The 24,606-nt window shown below is 36.1% G+C and overlaps 1 protein-coding gene across 5 annotated transcripts; it reads left to right on the top strand.

The window, feature by feature from the left end:
* Positions 1-135: 135 nt before the first annotated feature.
* On the top strand, positions 136-24,294 carry LOC105320589 (phosphatidate phosphatase LPIN2). Of its 5 annotated transcripts, XR_010714421.1 has the most exons (18): positions 1,471-1,594; positions 3,552-3,915; positions 4,140-4,241; positions 4,407-4,706; positions 7,810-8,045; positions 8,470-8,657; positions 9,358-9,505; positions 11,977-12,294; positions 12,428-12,497; positions 13,272-13,427; positions 13,888-13,973; positions 14,818-14,992; positions 15,130-15,278; positions 15,415-15,654; positions 16,053-16,164; positions 16,306-16,409; positions 21,136-22,788; positions 22,877-24,294. XR_010714421.1 is itself a non-coding variant. In XM_066086274.1 (17 exons), the coding sequence occupies exons 2-17, from the start codon at positions 3,727-3,729 to the stop codon at positions 21,299-21,301; spliced, it is 2,739 nt and encodes a 912-aa protein (XP_065942346.1). In that variant the 5' UTR covers positions 136-270; positions 3,552-3,726; the 3' UTR covers positions 21,302-24,294. The 5 variants fall into 5 exon arrangements, 4 of the variants coding, with proteins under 4 accessions (XP_065942346.1, XP_019919770.3, XP_065942347.1 ...); XM_066086274.1 differs by lacking the exon at positions 1,471-1,594 and adding an exon at positions 136-270 and having other exon boundaries at positions 21,136-24,294; XM_020064211.3 differs by having other exon boundaries at positions 21,136-24,294.
* Positions 24,295-24,606: the final 312 nt, after the last annotated feature.

Below are 24,606 nucleotides of genomic sequence, written 5' to 3'. Positions count from 1 at the left end.
GCCTCTGTTTCCAACCACATGATTGGTTAATCGGGACGTGCCCCCTGACCACATGAAAATACACGTGAGACATCCTCGTACGTTTCCCTTGTACGTTTAACGAAAACTATAGAGAATGTTGGCCGTTATCTTATTCTGGAATTAGGTAACCGTGTCACGCACTTCTCGGTACAGAATGCATACTAGCGTAAACAAGACCTGTTATTGTGAATGATAAAATATCTGCAAAGCGTAGATGTATACACGCAGTTGCAATTGCTGAACCAAATTGTAAGTATTATGTACATCCTCAATAACATTGTAAATATATAATGTGATTTATTACAATTTAGTCATATATTAAATTGTACATAATCTGTGCATGCCCGCATGTTAAATTGCTGCTGAGGACTGATCCTTCTCCGAGGTCGATATATGGGATGTGTTTTTTTTTTTTTTTTTTGGGGGGGGGGGGGGGGGGGTATAATTTAATAAAGAACCTTATTGGGCAATGTAATACAAATAAAATTTATATATGTCTGTATACAGTGACTGCTACTGCACATTTTAGAATTTCATATAAATTTTCTTTCGATTGATAAACAGGTCTTTATTAGCTGGTCTGATTGATTACCCAATCCCCTTACCCCAAAATTTTCATTCTCTATATATACTACATGTATTAGACTATTAATTATATGTAGGCACTTAGCATCGGAGAGAATGGAGGGGCGTCCCACTTTGTCTCGCCGAAAATTTTTTCGGATGAGTCTTGCCTCTCCCTCTCCCCCGCCTCAAACACCATGAACACACACATATTTATTTGAACCCCTAGAAAAAATTACCCGGATCAAAAGAAAAGATGTGCGTAAAATTAGATCACCAGGTCAGAAGAAATAGATTTATTAGTGACGCATCTTTAGCATAGTACGATTTAAAATATGGTGTTTCCTCATTTAAATCAGCGACAATACATGCAGCAGGTATCATCACATGTACATTGTATATTATTTAATTCTTATCGTTCCTCGAAACACTTGGGGTCTATATTCACTGGTAGGTATATATACGTGATTTTTTTGCATAGATCTGAAATACGCGGACCGTATCGTTTTGGCTACATAAGGGGAGGGGGTCAAATTTTTTAATGTCAATTTAAAAAATTACAGCAAATATATCGGTGTGTACGTTTCCTGAAAAATATTTATCGGTTATGTTACACAATTAAGTGGACTATTCATGAAGGTGTGTTAGTTCAGTTGTGTTAATTTATTTATTTGGTAAATGAAACGAAAATATGAAATAAAGAACAACAAAAAACCAACAACAAAACAAAACATAAATGTGAATGTCTGCATGTCTTACATGTTGGGGCCACTGCACACAGTACTTTTGATTCGGTCGTTATCATGGAAAAAAAAACCCCAAAAACTCTCATACGGGATCCGCCAATGTATTCATTGACCTTTCGCCTCATGCGTCATGTGATCGTGTGATGCAAAATGGTGGACTGAATGGAGACTAGTCACTAGATACACTCATAATATTATCTGGTTCTCAAACTGCGTTCTTTTACAAGTGTATACAGTTCTTATTTAGAGACGCACGGAATAAGGTAAAATTTATCTTTCCAAAGCTATAACGTTACTGTAAGTAATGATAATTTATTGAATAAAAAGAAAAATAAACATGCACGGACTTTTACCGGCAAACGTTCGGATTTGAGTTAAGTACATGTAGGCCCTATTGATTCCAATGCAATAAATGCTTATAAATGTTACAAAGCTATGGAAAGTTGTTTTAATTACAACGCTTAAATGACCAAAAACTTTGAAAGAGGGAATAAACCTTTGATAATTGCGTCATCGTCAGCTGAGCTGTAAATTGACTGTTTTGATTGGGGAAACCCTCGGGCCATAGCATCTGTCGATTGGGCCGCCATGGTATCACACAATATGATCGGACGATACTGAAAGAAAATTGTGTAATACGGACGATTATAAGTCGTCATAAATATAGCCCTGATCTAAGCAGGTAGTTTTTAATGGATCAGCAAAACTGAGACGGTATACTGTACCATTTAATGTCCGTGTATGACCACAGTGTGTTCATAACTAAGCATTGAGTAAGTTAAAATTCTTCCCATAGTTTTGGTAATAGCCAGAATGAGTAAACAATTTTAGTTTGACGTGTGAATGTACATGTGTTAAAAGAGAATTCTAATAAGGTGTATTGCATCTATAGCATGCAATTTAATTCGGCCCAAACCAGTGCTGACTGATTTTTTAAATGTAAATGTATGAGAACAGCAAGCGGGCTTAGTTTCTTCAACATTTGCTTGGAAAAATGTGAATGTGTGGATTTTTTTAGCCTAAAGGTGTGTTAAATTACTGTGAATTATTTCATAGAGGAAAAATGGATTCGTAGTGTACTTGTGTTATTCATATAAATACAAATTTTAGAGATTGGCCCACAATAATAGTATTTAAGGAATGAATTCAATATTTATTTGTTTTATACGATATAAGATGGTTTGGGGCAGTTTACGCTATATAAATTGCGAAGCGATTTATAAAAAGCGTTAACTGTTTCAATCCATTTTATATCGTATAAAACTAATAAATATTGAATTCATTGCTTATAATTTAATTTTGTTACTCTTCGTTGTAGATAGAAATGGTCATTTGTCCTTTAAAATGACGTAAAATTGTACAAAATTCAAACGTAATGTCAGGCATAGTGATACGTTTTTGACGTTAGTTTTACTATGACGTAGGTAACATTCTATATACGATGTAAAATAATTTTTTAGCCTATCAGAAAGCGCCTTACAACCAGAATTAAATTATGCTCACATTACTGCTTTCTTTTAAGATTTTGAAAGTGTAATTTGCATTTGCACTGTTCTGAATGCATTATATGAATCTATAGAATAGTGAAAACTTCTTTTCTGTGTGAACTTATTAATGACGTCTCTTTGAAAAAATTCTAATTATTTGCACTTTCTGTTCATTTTTTCGCACGGGTGTTTGGGGGGGGGGCAATGTTAAAAAGTTTAATAGGATATGAACAAGGTTGGTCACATGATCAAATCCTGTTAATCTTCGAAAAAAGATTAAATATCGATGGTGAAACGTACTTGAATGTTAAATCAAATTTCACTACTGGTGTTTAAACTAATACATAATCATTTGTTTTTTAATTTCTGTATCAAGATAAATTAAAATAAAATGGAGCTTTGATGAATGAATTGAAAGTAGTGTATAGATGTTTAAGGAAAGGAAACTGTCAAAGCATACATTGATAACCCAAACAATGTAAACATTATGTATTTTAATTCAATCGCTTTTACTTTGTATTGATATATATATAGAATATTTACAATATGTTAACATGAATTATTAAGATGAAATAGGAAGAGTTATATGATGAAATATTGATCATTCTCTGATTAGTGATTACTAAGGAAATGAGTAATGCACTCAATACAGACCTATTGAAAGTGATGCAGTATGACATACGGAATAGATAAACTAAGTGTATATTACATCTTTATGATTGTTGTTTTGTAGAGTGCTGCCTGTGATGATGGTTAGGGCATTCTGAATCTGAGAATCCCATCCCAGGGTTCTACAGAGAATAGTATCCCAGGGTTCAACAGAAAACTGTATCCCAGGGTTCAACAGAGAACTGTATCCCAGGGTTCCACTGAGAACTATATCCCAGGGTTCCTGAGAGCAGCTGAGTATGAGTTACTTCAGCTATGTGGGTAGAATTTTCTCCAATGTCAAAGGTTTCTACAACGAGATCAATGCGGCGACCCTGACCGGTGCTATCGATGCGGTCATCGTGCAGCAAGAGGACGGGTCGTACCTCTCCTCCCCGTTCCATGTCAGATTTGGAAAGCTGGGTGTCCTTAGAGCTAGGGAGAAATTGGTAAACATTTTCATGTCAATATAAATGTATTTTACCTACATCTAAGTCTGAATGATTTGCTAACAAATGAACTTCTCTGATATGGGAAATTTGAAGAATTTTTTAGATCTTTTCTTGATATTATCTACCAGTTTATTATATCAATTCATTAAAAACATGTATGTTTAATGTTTCCTTACCAATCATATACAGCATGCTGTGCAATTTTCCTGTCCTTTTGAAAGGTTGACATAGAAATCAATGGTGAGCCAGTGGACATTCACATGAAGCTGGGAGAGTCAGGAGAAGCCTTCTTTGTGGAGGAACTCCCAGAGGAAGACAGTGAAGTAAGCTTTATTCTGTGAGGGTTCTATTGTAGTTAAGGGCATCTTTGCTAGGCAAGGGTCCACAATCTGCTAGCAAAGTTGAATCAAGTGTTTTGTAATGAAATATTAAGTTATAAATGAGATTTGATTGAGGATCATGATTGACACTGCTTTGATTCTGTGTAGGATTTTCCGGCCTACCTGGCTACTTCGCCACTGCCCTCTTCCTCCGACCTGATGAGGGAGGGGGTCCAGGAGATGAAGCAGGACTACCTCCACACGGCGGAGAAGGAGGAGGAAGAAAATGTAGGAAAACATGAGTATGTGAACACTGCCGGCAATACCATTGAGGTGATCCCTCCAAAGTCCCCTGACCCTGACAGCAATGTCAGCATCACCATAGAGGACGAGGAGGGGAGGAAGAAAAAAGTCCGCAGGAAGAAGCGTCCGGTGAGGAGGACGCCCTCTAACGAAGAAGGAGCTAAGGTAAATATTTTTTATGGTCACCTGAGTAAACTCAGGTGACCTATTGCTATCTGTTTTCGTCCGTCATCGTGTGTCGTCCAACGCAAGTTAACAATTTTACATTTTTAACTTCTTCTTAAAAACTGCAAGGCTGATTGTTACCATTTTTGGTGTGAGGCATCTCTGTGGTAAGAGGAATATAAATTGTGAAATTCATGGCTCTACCCCCCCAGGCACCACAGGTGGGGCCAAATATGCAAAATAAAAGCCAAATTTTCAAAAATCTTCTTCTCTACTTCTACACATGCGAAAAAACTGGTTGCATAGTTATGATGTCCATGAGGCCCTCTACCAAAATTGTGAAATTCATGGCCCCTGGGTCAGGGGTTCTGGCTCTTGGGTTGGGCTAATATGGCCATATAGTAAAAATGTATTAAATCTTAGAAAATCTTCTACTCTACTCCCATATATATTTGTTAAAAACTAAATGCATGATTATGAGGTACATGAGGCCGTCTACCAAAATTGTAAAATTCATGACCCCTGTGTCGGGGGTTCAGGCTCTAGGGTGGGGCCAATATGACCATATAGTAAAAATGTATTCAATCTTAGAAAATCTCCTTCTTTACTCCCATATATATTTATTAAAAACTAAATGCCTGGTTATAATGTTCATGAAGCCCTCTACCAAAATTGTGAAATTCAATTCAATGGTTTATTGACATCACCATGTTGGCATACAGTCAAAATGAAAGGAAATCAAATGACAGACAAAAGAAAATTGTAACATAAAGGCTACAGCATGCAAGACAGTTTCATACAATTCTACATAGTCCCTTGAACTGTTTTCTCTGCATAAAACATTTATCCAAGTAGATACATAGAGGTTTTGTAGTATTATAATCACATGGATTAACAATTTCTTTTATGGGATCAATACCACAGTACAATTTATCATTGAAAATATCACAATAATTAAATCGAAGATTGTCATACATAAAACAGTAAAGTACAAAATGTTTTTCATTTTCGACTAATACCGTAATTTACAAGCATAGCATAAACGTTTTTCCTCCGGGATAATTGGTTTACAATGTCTACCTGTTTCAATGACTTATGTTAGCAGGGATCTTTCATGCTTTTTCAAGGAAAACTTTAAGTAATCTTGCAACTTGTACTCATTAGTATTTAATATTTTACTGTAAAAATGAAGTTTTCCTGAGTTAGAGGATGAGATTTTGTTCAATTGCTCAAAGATCATATTAACAAAAAATTTATTTAACTTAAACCTCAAATCCTTATGAGAAATATTTAAAGATGTTAAGTTTAGTTTTTGTTGGAGATTTAAAATCTTGTTTAGCCATGAAGTATAACTCTTTTTTGAAGCTAACTCTTTGTCTTCTTTAAAAGCTGATACTAACAGTGCATTATTATATGTGGTATTTGATTCCATATTTCTTAGTCTCATATAGTATTTAAACATTTAAGAAATGAACTCAATGTCTACCCAAGTTATACTCGTATAACCTGGGTTGGGGCAATTTACGCTTTATAATCCGCGAAGCTTATAATTTAATTTTCTGGAATTTGCTGTACAAATTGAGTCCGTTTTACTTTTAAAAATGAAATAAATCTGTTCAAAATTCAAACGTAACGTCAAGTGAATTAGTACGTTGGTGCATTGTGACGTGTCTTGTGACGTGTCTTGTGACGTGCAAACCAGGTTATACAAATTAAACTAAATTTTTCTATCCAATCAAATGCCGCGTTACAACCAGAATAATATTAATTTAATTCTGGTTGTAACGCGGCATTTGATTGGATAGAAAAATTAAGTTAAATTTGTATAACCTGGTTTGCACGTCACAAGACACGTCACAATGCACTAACGTCAAAAACGTACTAATCCGCTTGACGTTACGTTTGAATTTTGAACAGATTAATATCATTTTTAAAAGTAAACGGACTCAATTTGTACAGCAAATTACAGAAAATTAAATTATAAGAAATGAACTCAATGTCTACCCAAGTTATACGAGTATAACCTGGGTTGGGGCAATTTACGCTTTTTTTATAATCCGCTTCGCGGATTATAAAGCGTAAATTGCCCCAACCCAGGTTATACTCGTATAACTTGGGTAGACATTGAGTTCATTTCTTAAATATCTAAATGGAGAACAACCTGAGGAATTTAGATCTAGTTTATAGTCTGAGATCCATATTTCAGATCCATATGTTATTGTGAAATTCATGACCCCTGTGTCAGAGGTTCAGGCTATAGGGTGGGGCCAATATGGTCATATTGTAAACATGTTTTAAATCTTAAAAAATCTTCTTCTCTACTCCCACACATGTGGGCAAAAAACAGAATACATGGTTATGATGTCCACTTACTCCTCTACCTAAATTGTGAAATTCATGACCCCTGGGTCAGGGGTTCAGGACATGGGGGGGGGGGGCAATATAGTGTTAATGCATATAATGTTTAAAATCTTCTTCTCTATTCTCACTTGTCTGTATGAAAAACTGACTAATTATGTTTACCATGAAGTCCTCTTCTGAAATTTTAATTTTCATGTCCCCTCAAGGATGGGTTTTGACTCTGGGGCAGGGCCAAAATGGATGTATAGGTGTTAATGCATATAATGTTTAAAAATTTCTTCTTTACTCCCACACACCTGAAAGGAAAACTGAATTCATAATTTTGTAGACCAGATCTTGAAGTTTTTCGCCAAAATTATAGGTTTCACAGTTCTTTTTGAAAGACTTCAGGCAGGGAGGTGGTCGTCATTACAAATTTATAATTTTCTACTCCAGAATGAAACCTAATTAAATACATATATGAGACTCCTTGACAAGTTTATGTATGGGTTATTTGCTACTCAGGTGACCATTAAGGCCTCTTGTTTTTTTCTTTGTACTATGAAATGTTGTGGGGTCTTGCATATCCCATGCGGACATAAAATTCCAGCATGTAGAATTCTAGATTTTAAACCAATTTTCTTAAACTAGTAGTTTTTGTATCATGCAGTTTATGTACATGTACCTAGTAAGCTTGCCATTTCTGATTTTTATTTTGGTTAGTTACGTGACTGTTGACTGTTTTGTGATTATTGTGTTGTAGAAAGGAGTAGATAAATCAGATGAGATATTCAACATGGATGATGTTTCCACTGATGATGAACTGGCCAATCTTCCCACCATATTACCAGACATTTCCCCCAGGATGGGGAAGTCTGTTAGCCTTCCGGTGATGGACGAGAGCCAGGAAAGTCGTCTAGAGAGAACCAGTCAATGGGCCCAGTCCCAGTTCTCCTTTGGGCACCCATTTAGTGACACAGATATGTCCCCAATGGCAAGGTTAGAAAGAGTGTTCCCTCATGAACCATGAAAGTTGTCTAGTCAAACATCTAAAATTTTGCCTCTTTATCTCACAGATGAATTGTGAATATACTAAAGCACCTTATCTATTTAAACTAACCTGGGTATTTTTCACCAAAAGACTTACAACTTGCAATTAAAAATGAATGTTCATTAATATTAAACTAATCAGTGTATCAATTTGGTGCCTATGAAGTTTCATCTTAAAATTAAAATAGATGTTAATGAATGGTTTAAATATTTACTGGTATTCTGCTTTAAAAAGATAAATCAAGGTGACTGAAAATTTTCATGACTTTGTCCTTAGTTCTTTAGTAAAAAACATTTATTTAGAAAACTATTTATAATACCTTAATAGCTGCATGACCAAAACTAGCCTACATCAGTGGAACTCTTGTTTCAGCCCCACCAACACCCGCCCTCCCTCCCCCAAGAGTGACACTGAGGTGGACCGCCAGAGACAGGGCCAGGTGGACCGGTCCATCCTGTCGGAGGAGGACAGCACTATGTGGGAGTGGGGGGACCTCCCCCGACGCCCAGAGGAAGGGGAACCCCCCACTGAACCCAGTAAGGAGGCCCTGGACAAAGGAGGTGGGTGTCCATTGTGTGTCCAGTTTATATATCATATATATTTGGTGTATGTCCAGTGCTAATTGTGAAGTGGTGTGATATTGTAATATGGTGACTGGTTTGTATTGAAAATCAGGTTATTTTGTTGTCAAGAAATTTGGGAAGATTTCAGGGTTGTATATTTTTGAAATCAAATTGAATGCAAAACTTGCAGGACAGCCTTATCTTCAATGTATACATGTAGTTTTGTAGATTTAAAGTAGCGTGGTGAAAGTTGTCCCAAGTTGTTGAGAAAATAAATAAATACAGAGTTTATCATTCCTTATATGTTACAAATAAGTAATTTTTTAAAGTGTGTCCATATTCATTTTAATTTAAGGTGGTATGAGACACCTGTCAATATTAACATGGATAAATGTACATTAAAATCAAAACTCTCTCACCGTTTTAAAATTTTCAGATTCACAATATAAAATATATTTTAATAAATATTTTGGAAAGGTGAAAATTATAAAAGCCCCAGCAGGATTCAAAATTATGACTTACAGAGTAGTAGACCCTCTAACTCAATGCACTACACTGTTTGGTAACAATTTAAGGAAAGAAAATGTTTATAAAATTATGCTTGATTTTATTGTATATTTTCATCGTAAGTTCGTCACAATATGGAGGTGTTCCATACCACCTTAATTGCCTGTTTATGATGTGGTGTTGTTTGTAGGAGAATCCCAGGAGAGCAAGGGCCTGTTCCAGTTCATGAAGAAAACAAAAACTGTGAGGCACAAGCCTGAGGGGGAGGGCATATACCTGGACGACCTCAATCTGAAGGAAATGGATCCAGAGGTGGCCAAATTATACTTCCCTAAAAGGTAACACACCACAGAGAATTGACTGTTTTCGGATGTACAGTACCCGCAGCGTTATTTTTTACAATCCTATCCTATCGAATCATGTATCAATCCTATCGTATCGTGCGTGTATACTGCTCTATCCTACGTTAATCCTATCATATCATGCGTTAATCCAATCAGGTTTATCGTTCAATTTTAACAGATTTTCCGTTTAACCTATTGTGTTAATCATTTCGTGCCTTTTCATAAGCAAGTAAATTTATTTCAAATTTGCAAGTCGTTCAGAGCGCCGTACACGTATCAAACAAGAATTGTAAAATCCTATCCAGCATTCTATTATGATACTAATTTCTTAATTTTTTAGATCAAAATTAACCAATATTACATGTAAATTATATCTGTAAGCATTGAAAATGAAAAATTGTAAACTATCGAAGTTCTTAGGAACAAGGTAACAGATTTACCTGTTGATCGAATATATTAAAATCGTACGCGGAGTGTATTCCTGCGTAAACATTAGCTTTATCTAATATAATTTGTTTTTTAGGCATCATATTTTACAGAAACAAAAGTATTTATGATATAATTTATATATAATTAAATCCAGAGTTGTATTTTAATTGAACCCGTTATTTTCTGTGCGACATTTGATTTCGGGCTGAAATGTTCTCGGCAAGGGTGTGTGATAATGAAAACTGTTACAATGTTAACAAATCATACGCGAAATGTGTATCTGCGTAAATATTTATTTAACTTGTATGTAATATAATTCCTTTTTTAATGCATCATTTTCTTACACAGAAATGTATTTATGATAGATTTTATATTTACTTTAAACAAGAGTTGGATTTTTATAATTGAATCCGCTATTTTCCATGTGTTTTTTGATCTTGGGCTGAAATATTCGCGGCGATTGGCTAGGGTGTTCGGTAATGAAAACAATGTTAACAATACAGAAAATTTATTGATCATTTAAGCTCATAATTTTAGCAAAAAAAATGAACTGGTCATTCTTGTACATTCTATAAATGATGCAGTGATGATTAATAACTCGGCAATTGTTACTAAAAAGAAATTCCATGTAAATCTGTATTCGTAAGTGTTCTTTCTCAACTTCTTCCATTATCAGTTTATTCGTGAAGATCATTTAAAGCGATTATACGTTTATCATGAACATCGTTTATCCTTTCCTATCGTGTATCAATCCTATCCTATCATGCTTGTAAATTGTTCTATGGTGCGTGAATCCTATCCTATCGTTTATCTTGTAAAAAGTAACGTTGCGGGTACTGTAACTTGAAATTGTAAAATCTCAGTAGAGATTGGGAAGAAAGTGGAGTGCATTGCTTCATAGATGTCATTGCTTTATGGATGTGGTTTGAACAAGATGTTTATAAAAGAAGGATTTTGTACAACTTCTTAAAAATTAGAATGCCTCTTTTGTATTTTTGTTTACATGTATATAGGTGTCCTCTATCTGGCATGCTCTGCTTGTACTATTTTAACGCATCAATGCTTAAGTTTGCACCTGTATAATTTACTGTATTGTATTTTATAAGAAATCAGCTGTTCGAAAATTCTTGATGTATATGTTTATCTCTGATGCATGAGATGTCAACTTTTGTGAACTACTGAGCAGCACGGTCCTTATGTATCTTGTATTGCAGGCTTTCCTATCAGTAAGTACATACATACTGTGTAGTAGTCTTTGGCCTAGACAACCATTACCTTGTACCTGTCTCGGAGTGTTGTCTTGCTGTGTTCTCTTTGTCCTAGATTCTTTTCACCTTGCATGTGACATTTCTTCCTCCGTATCTGTATAATGTATGAGGGGTATGGGATTAGGGAAAGGAATGCTGCTTGCACACAAGATCCTTATATTAACACACTGTCAAAGAAACAGTTAATGAATCTTGACCTTGGTCAGTGTGCTATAAAGTTGACAAGGTGTGTGTAGAGTTAGTGCAGAATTTGTATTTGTTGACTGCATGTAGACATTTATTGTACATGTAGATTGTACTTAGTGTCCTCTTTTACTCACTGAATTTATAAAGCCAGTCACTGAGTGAACACATACACAGAGTGTTTAAATATATATACATGTACTAACTGATTGCTAAGGGTCAGATTGAACATATACAGTGTAGAGCAATAGGGGTGTGGAATTCAGCATCCATCATACTCCTTTTCTTGTCCAATCCTACCTATTGTTATTGCCATGTAATTAGATTTGTCAATATTACTTTGCTAACTAAATTTTGTTTCCAAAAAAATTAAATCACAAAAATGTGTTTTTTTATCATCCATTAAAACAAAAGTGCACAAAATAAAATTAGAAAAAATTTATTTACTATATTACCCAAAAAAAGTCTATAGATAGGTATAAAGCAAACTAAAAAAAAAAGGTTTATTCCTGGAAAATTTAGGACTTATGTTGCAGTGTTTATTCTAGAGTTTATAACAAAGCAGGGAACCTCTGTCTGTTTTAGATTCCATGACTCAAAGTTTGTGTCCATCAAGGAACGGATTGAGCCTACTGATGAAGACGCAGAGTCAGGGCAAGGGGCCTCACTTCCTGTCTCGCCTCACTCAGTAGAGGGCGCCATTGGGGGCCCCCCGGGAGTCAGCTTCCTAAAGTCTGAGGTCCAACATCTTAGGAATTTCTCCCTCTCCCTCTGTGGAGGCCTCAGTGACCCTGATGGCATGACCTTGGAGAAGTTCATGACCCACATAGTGACGTACGAGGATCTGTGTGAGAACTTCAACATGGTCACTAATCCAGACTTGGTGGTCCGAATTGGAGAAAAGTAAGATCTCTATATCTTCTAGTCAGACTAACTCAATAAGGTAGACAACAGGAATATGAGTGTTATAAGCTTTTAAACATTTCTGTTTCGTTGGTTTAATGGTGATATTTGTAAAACTGTGTTTTGGTTTTAGCTACTACAACTGGCAGACTGCGGCCCCCATTATCCTGTGTCACGTCTGCTTCGATAAAGATCTTCCAGAGGTGAGTATACTTTAAATGTCACCCGGCAGTATGTGCCAAATATTTGGATAATTATTGGGAGATGACTGTTGAAATAATCGATCATTGGCTCTACCATCACACAAATGCTGTGTTAGGATGCTGTGTAATGAGTTTGTATGCAAGCATATTTACACCTCTCCTGACCTTTATTCATCCATAGAAGTAATTATACACCTATGCAATCTTCAATTTTTGCGTTTAGAACTAGGTATGAAAGTTATTTTCAACTTGAGAGCCTGAAACTCTAGTTTTGGAGGCATGATGCAGAGATTTTTAATTATCTTAATGTAAAAGAGCTTAATTCAATAGGGTATGAATTACCTGTATTTATGAGAACAAGAAGAATTCCAGAGAGTTGGTTCACAGACTGTCAATAAGATCACTGGTGTTCTAGACTCGTTCTGTGTTTCTAGCAAGGTGCTGATCAGATGGGGGGGGGGGGGGGGGGGGGGGGAATTGAATGTTGAATGATTCTCTAGAGCACATGCATTGATTTTAAACAGGGTTATTGATACATTATTTCATTTTTGTCCATGACTCTCATTAATAGATTTCTTATTTTGAATTTCATTCTAAATTTCCATTTATATGAATCCCATTTCAATTTCACCCCACTTACAATGAGAGCAAGTGGGGCTAAAAACTTCCCTATATCAACATTCATTGCTGCGAAATTTGAACAAAAGTAGCTTATACCATTGCATTTTTTTCCATACTGTTCTATATAGAAAAATTTTATTAATTGCTTCACAGAAAACCATGAATGATGTTGTAAAAGAACATATGCCAAAAAAGAAACCCAAGAAAGGGGGCATGTCCTCATGGTTCTCATGGCGACGAACAACAGACACGGCCAACCCTGCTGTAGGAAGCAGCCCGGGGGAGGTGGATGTAGCGGTCACTAAATCGGTGAGTGGCAAGGGTTGTCTATAGTGGGACTATGATGCTGAAGGGATTGCAATCTTGGATTTTTTTTTTCATGAATATTCACTTCTTTTCCTCTCAATTTATCATATTATTAGCTTTTACCAAGTTGTAATGAGCTCTCATAAAACAATGGTTTCCGAAATACAGTAAAAATGAGAAGTCATTTAGCTTGTAGAAAATAATAAAGTTAGGGGGGAAACACTTTCAGCATTCTTAAAATGTATAATATACATCAAATTATGTGTGACTATAATATTCTTTGCAAAAACAAATTACATGTATTATAACTAAAAACTTGAATTTTGAATGGCAATAATACACTGTAAAATTTGCTACAAAACCTTTGAAATGAAGCTGAAAAATGGCAAAACACTTACTGGAGAGTATATATCCAACATGATGATTTATGTATCGATTTGCATTAATTTTTTTTTTTTAACAGACGGAGAGCTCAACGACATCCATGTCTCCCCCCATCAGTCAGCCGGGCAGTCCCCGCAAATCTCAGCGAAGAATTACGGACGAAAGGTAAAATGTCTCTATATGGACTGTACAGTTCTGAAACAGCTGAAAAAGGGAAAACGGCTGTGCTTTATGCCTCTACTGCTTACAATTTAAGTGTGACTTTAAAGTTGAACACCGCTTATAAATAGGCACTGTCACACAGGTACCTGGTATATAAACCCTTAGATTTCGTTACATCCGATTGCACACCTGAAACTCATGGCCGACGTGTAATGTTCCTTTCGTTGTCTTTGGATTTTTATGCATGTAATTCTTGAAACTAAAACTTGAAAATTTCATTGCGATAAAGTAACACGGCGAGGCAAGATGTACTTCCACACAGGTGAGACCTCTAGAGTGAAATACTTTAAAATGTTAAGAGGTCTGTGGCTTATAAAGTGGTTGTAGGGAAAGCGGCGCTGAAAGAGAAATATGGTGGACAATGCCTATTTACGAGCGGTGTTCAGCTTAAAGCATTGAATTAGTATGATGACCAGGTGTTTTTCAAAGTTATAGCATCATTTCTTAGTTGATTTGTGATGGAAAATAAATGAAAAGTTTACATTTGAACAAGTATAACAATCTTTATGGGGAGTGTTTTGATGGTCACATCCACATTGTTCTGACACAAAGTAGTGTTTCCTGTGATACTACTGAGGTTGTGATGATAACAATTTGTACTATAAACATCACTTCATTACCGCACGTATTCCAATATGAAAACAATATCCATGATATGAATAAACATTTCCCATATTTTTCAGAGTCCTTGTATTTTCCTTAGCATTAGATATTGTTTTCTTTGCACCAATAAAAATGTGGTTGTTTTTGTTTTGTGACTTACCTCACTCCAGTGTTTTTTTTTCAGCCTGAAGAGTGAGGGGAATGACACTTCTTGTGATGACCTTGACACAGAGGACTCTGACCCAAGTGGTCAGCCAGCAAACCTTACCCCCAAGAGTCGGTCAAGCAGTAAGCCGATTGATGTCACCCCCTCTAAGGAGAAGTTCAAGAAGTCTCTCCGTCTTTCATCAGAACAAATTGTAAAAATTACATTATTTTGCTTTAATTTGAAAAATCGTGGGAATTTATAACTCTATCAAATGTCTTACAGTAGGTTATCAATTTCATGAATAATAATTCCATGAGGTTACACAATTCTTGTAATTGTATTTTACAGAAAAATCTGAACTTGCATGAAGGCCAGAATGATGTATCTTTCTCTGTTACGACGCAGTATCAGGGGACGACCAGATGTATGTCACACATATACCTGTGGAACTATGACGATAAAATTGTGGTCTCTGACATTGATGGAACAATCACAAAGTAAGTTGTTCACCTGAATAGATCGAACGATTTCAATTTTATCATCAGGTATTTAGAACATTTGCGTTTTTATCTAGGTCTGACTAAAATTTCAATTTTATCATTAGGTATTGAGAACATTTTCGTTTTTACATAGATCTGACGTTTTGGGACAAATCCTTCCCATCATTGGTCGAGATTGGTCACAGTCGGGTGTGGCTCAACTCTTCACCCACATCAACAACAACGGATACAAGTTCCTGTATCTGTCGGCCCGAGCCATTGGTCAGTCTAAAGTGACCAAGGACCTGCTGCGTAGCATTAAGCAGGAGTTCCATGTCCTACCTGACGGACCATTGCTCCTGTCCCCAACCTCCCTCGTTAGTGCCTTCCACAGGTAAAAATACATTCTCAAAGTTTAATACCCGATACTTGCATCTGGTAAGATTTTTAAAAGTTTTTTTTTTGCTTTAGATGCATATATATATTGTGCAATACTTACTTTTGTGGGCCAAAGTTTAGATGAAAATGAAAGAGAATTTGTAAAGTGTAAACATTTAGTAATATTGTGAAAGGCTGCAAATTTGCATTGGTCAGTAATGAATATTCTGGATACAAATCTCATCAATATTCCATGATCCTTAAGGATATAAAAGCCAATGAAATATTCTTCATTTTTGCTTTCATCTTTGCATATGTATCAATATATGATGCAGAAGATTTTCTGAATTTTCAGAAGTCTTCACAACTGGTTGCTAAAACAGGAAGGGATGTATGTTTTGGATTTTGTTGTAGGGAGGTGATAGAGAGAAAGCCTCAGGAGTTTAAGATTGCCTGCCTGCGTGACATTGGGGAACTGTTTCCGGGGCATAAGCCATTTTATGCAGGATTTGGGAACAAAATCAATGTAGGCTGTTTGAAAGAATCATATCTATTACATATCTATCTCAAATTAAAAAGTTAATTTTGTTGTCTGAATGCAGGTGTTTTCACTTTATAGAGAATTTTAAAAACAGCACATTTGAATTTATGATTTCTTATATTTCAGGATGTCTGGTCATACAAAGCCATTGATATTCCTGATGTACGGATTTTTACAATAAATCATCGTGGAGAGCTGAAACAGGAATCTTCCTACACATTTCAGTCCTCGTAAGTATAGATGTCTAAAATTAATATCTGTTAAGGTTATTAGCTTACCAGAGCTATAAGCTAAGTAATCTTTTGCTGATCATTGTTTGGCATCCATCCGTCTGTATATACCGTATTTTTCGGGGCATACGCCGATGTGGGGCATAAGCCGAATTGCTCATTTTTAGACAAAATTCAGAAAAAATCCTTAGACTGGCCGATTTGGGGGATTGGCCGAATTTCAATCGAAGATTACTATAGTGAAAGTATGACCGCTGATTAAGAAAGCCACTGCCGGTATAAACACTCTCAGGAATATCAATATAGAAAGTTAAAAGAGTAATTATAATTATTTAATTAGCTTAAACGAATATATTTTTAGCAATTTTAAAAAATAGAACAATCTGGCTCAATCACGTCTGTGTTTTGTGGATGATTGATCTCTTCCGTATTTTTCGGTATAGTTCACATAATATAATTTTATTGCAACACCTACCCCCATGAACTTGTTTAATATACTATGTATACTATGTTTCTAAACATTTTGTATTTCATTGATAACAGCTACATTTAATTTTCATTTGATCAAGTTATACTTTGAAAGCTATACGTAAAATACTGGGTATGGCGTCCATTATCTCAAACACGTGGTTTCATTTTCAAATAGAGTTATCTCCCGTAATCGTTAATAATGAGAAATGGAAATACCCTGAAAAATATTTAAATTATGTTTTTTTCTTTAAATTACTTAAGAAGTGACTTGTCGTTTTGCAAGAAAGTTGTATTCCTAACAAACACAGTTAATGCAACAAAGTGTAACGGTTGGTCTGAGGTATACACTACGCTATCATTTATTGTGCCCGCAGGCTGTGTCTAAGACACGGGTTTCACACCTTTGTATACACACGACACCAGAATACCGTTATTTCAACTAACAGGAGATTAATTGTACCGAATAAAGTATTTGATTTATTCTACACCCAAGACCACTGATTCCTACAAACGCTGCCATGAAAGAATCACAAAAATCAAGATGATGCAATTTATTACCATGAATCAACGAGCATAAAAACATTCTAAAAGCACTACATGTTCACATCATAACATTTTATAAAAAAAAGTTCAACAGCACAACGTTCTAATTGCTTGTACAGCACTAGTTCACAGAATTCACAGTCACTTTACACGTTCTTCAATCCTCATCGGCTGAAAATCCCTCGAAGTCGGATTCTTCGCTGTCGCTGTGGAAGAGGGCTGCGAGCGCCAGGGGGAGGTCATCAGCTGACTTGGCAGGGGCTGGCGGTGGAACCTCGTCAGGTAGCGGGGCGTCGACGATATTAGCTTTGATGAAGCCGTTGATGATGGCTGTGTCGGGGACGGCGTTCCAAGCTTGTAGTACCCACTGGCAGACAGTGCTGTAGGATGCCCGTCTCATCCGGCCTGTTGCAGTAAAGCTTTTCTCCCCCGTCGTCATCCAGTTTTCCCAGATAACTCGCAGTTCCGCCTTGAAGCATCGGTTGACAGATATATCAAGGGGCTGTAGTAACTTGGTAAGACCGCCAGGGATAACTGCCGGGACACTGCCAGTAGCACGGATGCGATGTTTTGTGACGTCACTGATGTGTGCCCTCATCGAGTCTAGCACCAGGAGGCTCTTCGACTGCCGGAAGAATCCACCAGGACGCTTCACGAAACATCTGGACAGCCACAAGTCCATCACGTCATTGTCCATCCAGCCTTTCTCGTTCTGGTGGACAACTATGCCGGGTGGGAACTTCTCTTTTATCGCCGTCTTCCTCTTGAAGATGACCATGGTGGGTTTTTTTACCGCTGGCTGTGCAACCCAGTACAACGGTAAAGCTGGCTTTCTCATGACCAGTTGTACGAATGGTGACGCTGCTGGCTCCTTGGGCGTTGATTGTTCTGTTCATGGGGATGTCAAATGTTAAAGGAACTTCGTCCATGTTGATGATGTGGTCGCTGCCTAAGTTGAACTTCTTAGTCTGCTCTGCGACAAAGGCTTGAAATGCGGCAATCTTTTCTTTGTGATCCTCTGGAAGGGCCTGGGACAGGGTGGTGCATTGTCTGATGGCGAGATTCTTTCTCTTCATAAACCGGAAACACCAGGAGACTGTGCCTTGGAAATTTGTAATGTTCATCTCTTCTGCCATCGCTACCGCTTTCAGTCGTAGTTGAACGGTGTTCAGTGCTCGGCAGGCTGCTCTCTGCTTCATGACAAACGTTTCAAGCTTGTCTTCTAGATCTGGCCAGTGTGGTGCGTGTCTGCGGAAGGCTTTCTGGGACTTCTTTGTCTGTCGTAGGGCATCTTTCTGTTTCCTCCAGGATCGGATGTTCTTCTCGTGAACGCCAAATTTTCTTTGGGCTGCCAGGTTCCCTCCGTTTTCTTCTGCATACTCTATAACTTGCAGCTTGAATCCAGCGGTGTAAGATCTTCTTGACTGTACTGGGGGCATGGTGACTGTGATACCCCGATGGCAGTGTGCCCCCCTTTTTAAACGATTCTGCGGATTGAAATTTCCTCCACTGTCCCCACTGTCAAAACACCGGAAATGTAAAACGACTAATGATTGATTCCTTTGTTTTTTTTATCCCCCTTGCTGATTGGTTAAAACAAAAACATGTAAAATTGTATTTGATTGATTGTTTGTTTTATAAACGATAATTTAATTGGACTTTCATTTTGTTCATTGTTCAATACCAATAGCTGGAGAAAAAAACGTTTTAAGACTACGGTAAATCATAAACATGTACAATTAAACATTTATATGTACCTGTCTTCTTAACTATTTGATATCAAGAATTTCAATTATATCAAATAGATATTACTATCTGCTCCAACTATAAGTACAAGAGCAATTTTTAAACAATTTATGATTAGATCATTACATACCGGTAACTATTGTTTATTGTTCATAGTACTGAATGCACTGATTTCAGCTTCACCTTATTGCCGGTTGATTTGAATTATGATATACGGTGTCCAATCTTTTGATGTCATTCTTAAATATCTATTCTTAATTTCACTTTTTCACTTTAAAACAAAACTGCACACATTCATAATACCGGGTATTGCAATATTCGTTATATCACAGTCTTCCGTAATATTACTTTCTACACGGTTTCCTTTTCTTTTTTTAGTATGCAACAATAGTTTCCTCATTTCATACACGAGCGATTTCGGATTAGTTTATATAATGAAACATGGATATGGAAAAAAGACATTCTTTTGATTTTGGATTGTAAAGAAAATATAGCGTATATTTTATTGAATCATAATGAAAATATCGCGTATATTTTATTATTTATTATGTTACATATTAACGAAAATTATCAACGAGAAAACTATCGAACAATAGTTTAAATGGATGAAAAAAAAACAACCTCTCATAATAAATGATGAATAAAAGCAGTGGATTTGGGATTTTACTGTCTGATTTTTTAACTTTGGGACTACGATAAGCCGATATGGGGGATAGGCCGAATCTCGCGCATCGGTGGAAAAAAATACCGGCGTATGCCCCGAAAAATACGGTAGATCTATTTACATTTCCATAAATGTTAAACTCCAGTGGTGAAAAATAGGTAGTATTTGTGCACGGTCTTTTTTGCATATATATTTTAAAGATTGTATTTTTATACTATATATGTAGATTGGGTCTCTGATTAGTAATTAAGTCTAATAATCTAAATTGTTATATTCAGTAGTATATTCTCACTATATAATTCTATATAGATGAATAGTCAATAATTGTAATATTAGCTCGTCCGAAAAATAATGATCGGTTAATATTTTTTTGATATTGACCAGCTAGGAATAATGTCTAGAGAACATTCCCTCTATTTCAAATAATCGCCTCTGATTAGTTGGTTCGTAAACGATGACGTAAATAACTCTACGCGACTCCAAAACAAGGTGATGTCATAATAGACAGTCAGTCAAGGCAAGTAAACAACGGACGCGCAATGCCACGGTTTGCTATCATAACGAATATAAGGATTTGCGAATTACTGTGAAGTTAGTAGTAGTTATACAATAGGTTTTAATTGGTTATGTACAGAAGGACGAAGGTGGGGCAAAAATGTCACGAGGACGCGCAGCGTCCGAGTGACATTTTTGACCCGCCTTCGTCCTTCTTTACATAACCAATTAAAACCTATTGTTTAAGTCACATGTATCAGAGCAACCAAAAATCATATAGCACGCGCAAAGAGAAATGCTGGCTCTTCATTTCCCGCTTAGAGGTCGACAAGAAAGGACGACATATCAAAAGAAATGGAAGAAGACGACACATGCGAGGGTTTTTTTTATTTGGGTGGGCTATGGGACACCACAATTGACGATATTACTCTTTCGCAAGCAAGTGAGCAGATAGAGAAGGAGATTGAGTGCGAAAATTTGTTGGAGAACATCGCGTTGTCTCAAGCGATCGACTTGCTCAATCCCGGACCTGCCGACATGGAATCGAACTACTTTGTGGATTTTGACCTCCTTGCGAAAAAACTGGAAGTGACTTCTTTCGTCGTTCAATGTAAAACACATGCATGAAATAATCAGACTTTAAATAAAGCCTTTGTATGCCCCTGATTCAAGTCAACATAAGTGTTATGTCACATTAATGTTTGTCTGTGATTTATTAAGCCAAGTTTGAATATTTATTATGAAATATGGATATACAATTTGTTTTTCCTGTGTGGTTGATAGCACAATTACATGTTTATACTGCAGGTACTACAGTCTGTCAGAGATTGCCGACCATTTCTTTCCTCCGCGGGAACGCTTAGGGGTGTACGACAATCACTTCAGCACTGTCAAGTACTGGAAAGACCCCCTACCCCAGGTGACAGAGACTGAGATACTGGAGATAGACAAAGACGACCCGGCCGCTAAATGACAACCACCGTCCGCAGACAAGCAGTCCGTCTCTGTTCCAGTAGATCCGACATTGTCGCGCTCCGACAGCATTCTCCAGAGTGATAATAGCTACGACCTCCTGGATACGTTTTCAGAGAGCGAGACAGAAGAAGACATTAGGCTAACGCAGGCCTTGGAGCCGAGACAGGAATTTCAGAAAACTGGGAAGTACTGGCTAATGCCTTTCAGTTTCTACATGTAAGAAAAAAAAAGACTTCCAAAATTGTCAAATTTTCAAAATTTTATTTTAAGGTTTTAATAGTTTTCAGTTTTTTTTTAAAATAAAAATTAGAATTTTTTTCAAAACTTTGATGGATTAATTTGTTGGCAGTTTGGTGCAGAATAATTCATTATGGCTGATAGTTAGGATTTTTTACCAAACTATTTGTTAGTTTGAGTTGGTCTCTTTTTGTTACAATTTACGTAAATTTCCCCTTCAGTGTTCAAATTACCCCTTTTAGTTGTATCTTCCCATTCCCCTGAGGAAACCCTGTTTGTCTGTGGTACTATGCTGAATTACTGTGTTCTGTTGTTTAAAGTAAGGAAGCACGGGAACAAAATCATGTTTATATACTTATATATTTGTTACAGTTTTTACATTTATATTTGTTTTCATCAATCAGCAGAATGATCAGTTTTGAGAAATTTGCTGCTAGAAGAAAGATTGTGAAATAATTTAAATAAAGGCAGCAAAATGTGATTACTCTGTGTTGATACTATTACATGTGATTCATTATGTGTGTGTATCAAAGACTGTATTGTTTTGAAATCTGTCAGAAATTGGTGCATAATACAGTCAGTCATGAGTACCAATATTTATTTTTGTTGTTTAGAATTCATTTCAGATGACCATATTTTTCTTCCTTATTGTCTGAGTTTAAAACTGTTATTTGTTCAAGTATATGATTATTTTTGTTTTAGTACTGTTTTAAACATTAATTTTTTTTCGAACATGGATAATTGAAAACTTTGACTTGCTATTTAGTGTTCTTTGAAATGGAATTGATTTGTAATTCCTTTCTTAGTTTACATTTACAAATTCTGTAAGGAGGTAAATATCCACTCCCCACATCTCCTCTTGTTTGCTAATGGTCATTTAACTGTCATAGGAGTTCAGAATTTAGTGTTTTATAATTAAGTAAGAGTCTTGTGAACACTGTGATAATTAGACAAATGTGTAAAAAGAGAATAAGATATTTGTATTTACCCTAGTTATGGCTGAAAGCTGGGTGTAACTTGTGATGATGGCTTGATGTAATCTTTAGTGGAGGGCTGTGTCAAACTTTCTGAAATGAAAGTATGGAATAGGATGTACTAGTGATTAAGATATACAGTAGAGATGAGTGAAGCACTTCAGATGGGTAGTATGATTAAATGTTTTATCTAGGTTATGGAGCCAGTTGATTTACATTGTGATGCATAGCACTTCTATATTGATAAGCTAGCTGGTTTAGGGAGTTGTAGAAGGTTACCGAGTTCTTCCACTAGTTCCCCCGCTGCTACAGGTGATATGATAGCTAGATAAGCTAGCAGGTAGTTTAGGGAGTTGTAGAAGGTTACGGAGTTCTTCCACTAGTCCGCCAGCTGCTACAGGTGATATGATAGATTATGATAGCTAGATTCTGTGATACATTAGATCTGGATCCAGAAACAAAGTGATGGTCATTCTGTGATGATGTAGGAACAACCAAGCTTCACCAGTTCCTTAGAGTCAGGGCCACTGGTTTATTACTTATATTACAATATACACAAGATATAACACAAGATATAAGATATCAGGGATACCGTCAAAAGAGAATGTCGATATTAATACTAATGTGACATCTGAATATTACAATTCGATAAAAGTGGTATGTGTGTAGTTTCATTATATGTCCATGAATTCTGTATACAAGTGAAATAGTCATTTGTTAGTGGATTGATCCAGGTAGATGGGGTCAGCTGATTAGCTGTGTGTAGGTAGGAGGGAATGAGTATAAGACTATTGAATGGAGTGTGAGTTACATTAATACACATGTTATTACAACAGGTTGTCTGTGTGTAACCATGTATGTGGAAAATTGTGGCATTTTATAAATGGTCAGTCTTTGTTCACAGAGGTTGACCTAAGCATTTATTCACCCCCCCCCCCTTTTATAGACACTTGTGAATGAACAATTTCTTTTCACTGTTTGATAAATTGTACATGCTGTATATCTGTAATAAATAGACATTTGCACAAGGGTGTACAAATCTTTACAAAAAAATTTACAAATCGATGAAAACATGATTTCATTCAAATATTTGCACATATTGTGTTGAAACAATTTTGTTGTAGCATGTGTCAGTGTAAGTACATGTATATGGTATTTAAACCGTACACTTGTGCCCTTTGCATACAAGTTTTGAAATGTTGATAAACAGATGTGTGTGTCTCTATTGTTTAACCATTTGTATAAGCATTGACATATTTGTACAGGTATTATAGCTGTTGTTAACAGTATTTTGGAGTGGGGCCTGACTTTTGTAAACAGGCACCTGTCTTTTGCTAGGCGACTGTGTGCTACATAAGAGTAATAATGGATGTTGTAGAAAGAAATTATGTTACTGATCAGGACTTTTGTTTGATTCAGACAATAAATGGAATGCAGATTCATTTATTGTTCTACCTCATTTAATTAGCTCTTCTCTTCTGTTCTATTTGTAGCATATGAAGAATTGGTTGTATTGTTAAATTATTTTTCTTGCGTTTTGAAAACAATTACAATTAATTACCATTTGGACAAATAAATCTCCTGAGCTCTTCATGGGAGGCACAGATATGTTTATAGAAATTATTACTGATATAAACTGGTCATACATTGTTCTGTATGTTAATACCTATGAAGGTATATATAACACTTTGGATTGTCTCACTGTTATTGTTTGAAAAATAGGACCTTGAATTTCTTGTTTTTATAACACTGTTATTGCAATAAAGTACTTTAAAGTAAAGATGTCACTTGTTTTTAGAGAAGAAAGAAGTGGTTATAAAATGGTCGCATTAAAATTAACAGTATTTGAAGGGGATTGTAGACAACTTTACATACACCGAGTTCCCCCCTTAAAAAATTGAGAATCTAATAGTCTGCTTACAACAAATAATAGACGTACAGTTTTTAAGTAGATTCTTCTGTTGTCTCGCAAGATCGATACGAATAGCTTTTGTCACATTATAAACAAGGAATTGTGTCAGACTCCGGCCTATTAAGTATTTGACTCACTTTGTGTATATATATAACTATTAGGTTTGAAGAGAGGTTTAAA

The sequence above is a fragment of the Magallana gigas genome, chromosome 5 (assembly GCF_963853765.1).
Source record: "Magallana gigas chromosome 5, xbMagGiga1.1, whole genome shotgun sequence".
Lineage (NCBI taxonomy): Eukaryota > Metazoa > Mollusca > Bivalvia > Ostreida > Ostreidae > Magallana > Magallana gigas.
Note: the sequence above shows the minus strand (reverse complement) of the source record. Positions and strands in the feature narration are given on the sequence as shown.

Excerpts from the sequence above, each read along its gene's own strand:
- LOC105320589 (XM_066086274.1), top strand. The coding sequence starts at position 3,727 with ATGAGTTACTTCAGCTATGTGGGTAGAATTTTCTCCAATGTCAAAGGT. Across the intron at positions 8,658-9,357 it reads GGAGGCCCTGGACAAAGGAG|GAGAATCCCAGGAGAGCAAG; the intron begins GTGGGTGTCCAT and ends TGTTGTTTGTAG. Across the intron at positions 9,506-11,976 it reads AAATTATACTTCCCTAAAAG|ATTCCATGACTCAAAGTTTG; the intron begins GTAACACACCAC and ends TGTCTGTTTTAG.